General features: G+C 42.6%; 1 protein-coding gene across 1 annotated transcript; it reads left to right on the forward strand.

Moving 5' to 3' along the window:
- The first annotated feature begins 786 nt into the window (after positions 1-786).
- Positions 787-6326, forward strand: LOC145131560 (uncharacterized). The gene is made up of 7 exons (XM_079066234.1): positions 787-1118; positions 1236-3031; positions 3149-3387; positions 3481-3543; positions 3694-5304; positions 5386-5522; positions 5939-6326. The coding sequence occupies exons 1-7, from the start codon at positions 787-789 to the stop codon at positions 6324-6326; spliced, it is 4566 nt and encodes a 1521-aa protein (XP_078922360.1).
- The last annotated feature ends 313 nt before the right edge of the window (positions 6327-6639 follow it).

Raw genomic sequence — 6639 nt, forward strand, 5'->3', positions numbered from 1 at the left:
ATTTATTTCTCTATGCCCAGATCTCAGCGTACAGGTGACTTGATTTACAACCCAGAAATTGAAAAAGAAGCAAGGCGTTTGGTGAAGGAAAAGCGAATTGAACGTGGTCAAACTTCTAATCCTCACGGGGATCCGGAGGTTGAACCTGCTTCATCAAGTGATACGGAACCCGATTCTAGTCCCAACCCTCACCAAGAAATTCCCGAAACACCACCTCTACAACAAAATCTACCCATTATCGAACCAATTGCAATGACGGACGGAGGAGAAGTTCCCAAAAGAACATTGAGGCAAATGATGGAAACCGATGTTACACAAACTCCAACCGGTATCAATTAACCGATTTTGGAAGGAAGTTCGGAATTGAAGTCAATTTTAGTCCATCACCTCCCAACTTTTCATGGATTGGAGAATGAAGACCCTCATAAGCACTTGAAGATGTTCCACATTATTTGCACTAGTATGAAGCCACAAGGGTCAACCGATGACCAAATCAAGCTAAGGGCATTCCCCTTTTCATTGGTCGATAGAGCAAAAGATTGGTTATTCTATCTTCCACCGGGGTCAATCAACTCATGGACCGATATGGCAAGAGCTTTTCTTGACAAGTTCTATCCCGCTTCAAGAGTCTCAAGTCTTAGAAATGAGATTTGTGGAATCCGCCAAGGTTAAAATGAGACTTTTCATGATTATTGGGAGAGGTTCAACAATTTGTGCTATAGTTGCCCACAACACCAAATTCCTGAACAACTCCTCATTCAACACTTCTATGAGGGATTGTTACCAATGGAGAGAAGACTAGTTGATGCCTCGAGTGGTGGAGATGTCTTTAGTAAAACTCCAGAACAAACAAGACAACTTTTCAACACCATACCTGCAAATTCCCAAAACTTTGGCCCGCGCCAAGACATGAAAAGAGATACACAACACAAAGTCAATGAAGTGGCAGCATCAAACCTAGAGTCTCAAATCAAAGACTTAACCTCTGTTGTTCAAAAGCTAGCGATGGGACAAACTCCACAAGTGATGGTTTGTGGAATATGTGCAACAATGGGACATCCTACGGATATGTGTCCCATTCTTCAAGAAGATGCGAAACATGTAAATGCCACGGGAGAGTTCCAAAACTATCACAACAAGCCATCCGGTTACCAAAATGCATATAATTCAAGTTGGAAGCCAAATCCCAATATGAGCTACAACCCAAGACCATTGCCTCAAAATGCATTGGTTAGACCTTCCTACCCACCACAACAACCTCATTACCAACATCCACAACCACACTATCAATCCAAACCGCATCCTCCACATCATCATCAACAACCCCCTCAATCCCAACCAAGTAGCTCCGGAATGTCTCTTGAAGACATTATCAAATCCTTAGCCACTAGTACCCAACAATTCCAAAAAGAAACAAGGATTAGTATCTCCAACCTTGAAGCACAAATGGGAGATATAGTTACATCCATAAGCAAGTTGGAGTCCCATGGAAAACTCCCTTCTCAAACCGAAAAGAATCCAAATGTCAATGTGGTGACCTTGAGAAGTGGCAAACAAATGGGAGAAAGTAGTTCAAAGAAGAAGCCAAGGGATGAAGAGGAAGAAATAGAAGTCATTCCCATTGAAGAATCTATAGTCAAGAATGATGCACAAGCCGGAGTCCCAAAGAAGACAACCCCTCTAGTGACTCTAATAGCCACTCAACCACCATTCCCCTCCCGACTTGCAATCTCAAAGAAGAACATGGAGGAGAAAGAGATTTTGGACACCTTCCGTAAGGTGGAAGTAAACATTCCTTTGCTTGATGCAATCAAAAAAATTCCTAGATATGCAAAATTCTTGAAAGAGCTTTGCACCAACAAAAGAAAGTTGAAGGGAAACGAGAAAATCTCAATGAATGAAAATGCATCCGCGGTTTTACAAAGGAAACTTCCACCCAAATGCAAAGATCCCGGAATGTTTATGGTTCCTTGCAAGATTGGGGACGTCACTTTTAGTAGTGCTATGCTTGATCTTGGTGCTTCTATCAATGTCATGCCATATTCGGTGTATAAATCGTTGAATGTTGGACCTCTAAGTGAAACCGGTGTCATAATTTCTCTTGCGGACAAATCGATTGTCTTTCTTAGAGGTGTTTTGGAAGATGTTTTGGTGCAAGCGAACCAATTGGTCTTCCCGGCAGATTTTTATGTGATTGATCTAGATGAGCAAGTGTCCTCCAAATCGGCTCTAATCTTACTTGGGAGACCATTTTTGAAAACGGCTAGAACAAAGATTGATGTATATGCGGGAAGTTTGACAATGGAGTTTGATGGTGAAACAATAAGCTTTAATATCTATGATGCTATGAGATATCCTAGTGATGTTTCATCTTTGTACTTTGTAGATGTTGTTGAGCCACTAACCCAAGAATTGTTCGAGTTGTCTAATGGCGATGTGTTGGAAATGATTTTAAGCAAGGGATTTGATTGTGGGAAGCTAGCCGAGCAATTAAAGCTTTATTCTTTGGATCCAGAGGTTGAGAAGTTGGTAAATAATTTAGAGGTGAAGAAATCCACAAGATTTGATGTCAAGCAAATTGAGTTGCCCCCAACCCATACGAAGTTGTCTCCATCCCTTGTTCAACCACCCGAATTGGAATTAAAGGTCCTACCTCAACATTTGAAGTATGCTTACTTGGGCAAGAATGAGACTCTTCCGGTTATCATTTCGACTCATCTAACCGAATTTGAGGAAGAGAAACTCCTCAAGGTGTTGAAGGAACACAAGGAAGCCATGGGTTGGACGATTGCGGATATCAAGGGATTGAGCCCCTCCACTTGTATGCACAAGATCTCGATGGAGGATGAATGCAAGCCGAGTCGGGATGCGCAAAGAAGATTGAACCTGCCTATGATGGAAGTTGTGAAGAAAGAGATTTTGAAGCTAATTGATGCGGGGATGATCTATCCAATCTCGGATAGAAAATGGGTGAGCCCGGTGCAAGTCGTTCCAAAGAAGACGAGAATCATGGTAGTCGAGAACAACAAAGGTATGATGGTCCCCACCCGCGTGCAAAACGGGTGGAGAGTATGTATTGACTACCGCAAACTCAATGCAAGCACAAGAAAATATCATTTTCCATTACCTTTCATCGACCAAATGTTAGAAAGGTTGGCTGGGAAATATCATTATTGTTGTCTAGACGGGTACTCCGGTTTTCACCAAATCCCGGTGGCACCGGAAGACCAAGAAAAGACAACATTTACATGTCCATTTGGCACTTTCTCATACCGGAGAATGCCATTTGGATTGTGTAACGCCCCAGCCACTTTCCAACGTTGTATGGTTAGTATCTTTTCCGAATATGTCGAAAACATAATTGAGGTTTTTATGGATGACTTTACGGTATATGGGAACTCGTTTCAAGAATGTTTGACCAATCTCACCAAAATTTTGAAAAGATGCATTGAAACAAATTTGGTTTTAAATTTTGAGAAGTGTCATTTCATGGTGAGTCAAGGTCTCATTTTGGGTCACATTGTGTCAAAGAAAGGAATTGAGGTAGATAAGGCAAAAATCGATGTTATTCAAAGCTTACCTTACCCGACTTGTGTTCGGGAAGTTCTTTCTTTTTTAGGTCATGCCGGATTCTACTGAAGATTCATCAAGGACTTTTCAAAGATAACAAGACCAATGTGCCAACTCTTGCAGAAGGATGTTGATTTCGAGTTCAATGAGGCGTGCAGAGAAGCTTTCGACAAGCTCAAAGAGTTGCTTACATCCGCTCCCATCATACAAGCACCAAATTGGGATCTCCCTTTCGAGATCATGTGTGATGCAAGCAATTATGCTATTGGCGCCGTTTTGGGTCAAAAGAATGGAAGAGCCTCCCACGTGATCTATTATGCATCAAGGACACTAGACAATGCTCAAAGCAACTACTCTACCACGGAGAAGGAGCTATTGGGCATAGTGTTCGCTTTGGAGAAGTTTCGACAATACCTACTTGACACCAAAGTTATAGTGTATTCGGATCATACAGCTCTCAAGTACTTGATGACAAAGAAAGATGCAAAGCCAAGACTCATCCGGTGGATCTTATTATTGCAAGAATTTGATTTGGAAATCCGAGACAAGAGTGGATGCGAGAACCTTGTTGCCGATCATCTAAGCCGAATCACTTCAAATGAAACTCCTCTCCCGTTGCGGGACGAGTTTCCGGATGAGCATCTCTTTTCCCTTACTCAATCTACTCCTTGGTATGCCGATATCATTAACTTTTTGGTCACGAAAAGGTATCCTGACACATTCACACGTGCTCAAAAAGATAAATTGAAAAGTGATGCAAAATACTATGTGTGGGATGAACCTTATTTGTGGAAACATTGTCCCGATCAAATTATTAGGCGATGTGTGCCCCAACAAGAGCATCAATCCATATTGCAATTTTGTCATGAATTTGCTTGTGGGGGACACTTCGGACCTAACCGGACCTTGAGAAAGGTCCTTGAGTGTGGACTATTTTGGCCAACCATGTCACGTGATTGTTACTTGTTTTGCAAAAGTTGTGAACGGTGCCAAAGGACGGGGAACATTTCGCAAAAGAACCAAATGCCCCAAAATCCAATCCTTGTTTGTGAAATTTTTGACGTATGGGGGATTGATTTTATGGGCCCATTTCCCGTCTCATTTGGCAACATTTACATATTGCTTGCGGTTGACTATGTCTCTAAATGGGTTGAGGCCAAAGCCACAAGATCGGATGATGCCAAAACGGTTATTGACTTTTTAAAATCTAATGTCTTTGTGAGATTTGGTGTGCCTAAGGCTTTGATTAGTGATAGAGGGACACATTTTTGCAACACGATGATGGAGGCTTTATTGAGAAAGTACAATGTGACCCATCGTGTCTCTACCGCCTACCACCCTCAAACAAACGGTCAAGCGGAGGTTTCGAATCGTGAAGTGAAGAGTATTCTTGAGAAAACAGTGAATCCGACAAGAAAGGATTGGAGTTTAAGGCTTGATGATGCCTTATGGGCCTACCGGACCTCTTACAAGACCCCGATAGGAATGTCCCCATTTAGGTTGGTTTTTGGAAAGTCGTTTCATCTTCCCGTCGAATTGGAGCACCATGCATTTTGGGCGGTCAAACAATGTAATTTCAATATTGATGAGGCGGGAAGACATAGGAAGCTTCAACTCCAAGAGTTAGAAGAGTTGAGAAATGACTCTTATGAAAACTCAAGGATTTACAAGGAGAAAACGAAACTTTTCCATGACAAGTCCATCAACCGGAAGCATTTTGAACCGGGGCATAGGGTCTTACTTTACCATTCATGATTCAAGTTATTCCCGGGCAAATTAAGATCAAGGTGGATTGGCCCTTTTGTTGTGATAAAGACTTTTGACCATGGGGCGGTGGAAATCCAAAGTGAAGAAACGGGACAAATTTTCAAAGTCAATGGGCACCGATTGAAGCCATTCTATGAAGATTTTAATGCAAATGCTCTTGACATCATCCATTTGGATGTCCCAATGTGTTGAATCAAGCTAGAAGGACGTCTCGCCAAAGACGTTAAAGAGGGGCATTTTTGGAAAGCTTTATGCCTTCATGTTTTTACGTTCGAATAAAGAATTTTTGAAGATGTTTTGATGTGTCTTTTGGAGTTAATTTTGATTCATTCAAGAGTTTTTAGATGTTTGGGACCTTCCAAGGCAAAAACTAGTGAAGAAACGGAAGAAAACGGACAAAAATCGAAAACCGGGAGCTGCAGCCTGCGCAACCCGCGCACGGGTGCACGACTGGTGTGCGCGGCCGGCCTCGAACTTGTGACACAAAGAAGGCTCGTAACTGCATAGGTTGCGCGACCCGCGTGCCCCCCCTGCGCGACCCGCGTGCTGCCTGACGACCAATTCTCATTTTGTTGACCAGCCTTTGACTTTCGTTGACCAGGTACTTTAATGAGTTGACCAACGTTGACCGGGTGTTGACCACACTTGAATATGGATTGAAAACCTCCAGCAACTCATCTTCTTCATTTTATCCCATCAAACCCTCACCATTTCTCTCAAGCTCTCAAGAACACACAAACACCCACCTCTCACTAAAATTCAATTTTCCGGAGTTCTACCGGTCAGAATCCGGCGAGACCACCGCCATTCTTCACCATTTTCCATTCTATACAAACCCCACCCAAAAATTCCTCCGATCCACCGCCGGAATTAGGGGCGCCACCACCACCCACCTCGCCGCTTTCCGACCATTTTCCGGCCAACTCCGGCCACCTCTCGCGATTCTGACACCACCAAAGTGTTTCTTTTTCCAAGCTCTATACATCTAACCGAGCAAAACCTCAAAATCTCATCAAAAATTTCGTCGGAAATTTTGAGCCACCACGATCCGCCGCCGGATTTTTCGCAAAAATCAAGTTCAAAATATTGTTTTAGTGAACAAGTCTTGCATTTTGGCACCCACGAACAACCACTAAGCTTGGGGTGCACGGTAGCGGATTCCGGGTTCAAGCTCAATTTTTTGGGACAAAAACGATTGAATCGGGTATTTTCTTTCCTTGGTTTTTATTACATTGCATTGCTCTAATACTATAATTGCATCCAATTATGATTTGAAAATTGCCTAGGATCGTTAGTTATTGC

This window comes from Lactuca virosa, chromosome 8 (assembly GCF_052849685.1).
Source record: "Lactuca virosa cultivar CGN04683 chromosome 8, Lactuca_virosa_CGN04683_v6, whole genome shotgun sequence".
In the NCBI taxonomy this organism is placed as follows: Eukaryota; Viridiplantae; Streptophyta; class Magnoliopsida; order Asterales; family Asteraceae; genus Lactuca; species Lactuca virosa.

Coding starts and splice junctions, on each gene's coding strand:
- LOC145131560 (XM_079066234.1), top strand. CDS start 787: ATGGAGAGAAGACTAGTTGATGCCTCGAGTGGTGGAGATGTCTTTAGT. Junction 1,119..1,235: donor CATGTAAATGCCACGGGAGA/GTTCCAAAACTA, acceptor TGCATTGGTTAG/ACCTTCCTACCCACCACAAC. Junction 3,388..3,480: donor TTTTTATGGATGACTTTACG/GTATATGGGAAC, acceptor AATTTTGAGAAG/TGTCATTTCATGGTGAGTCA.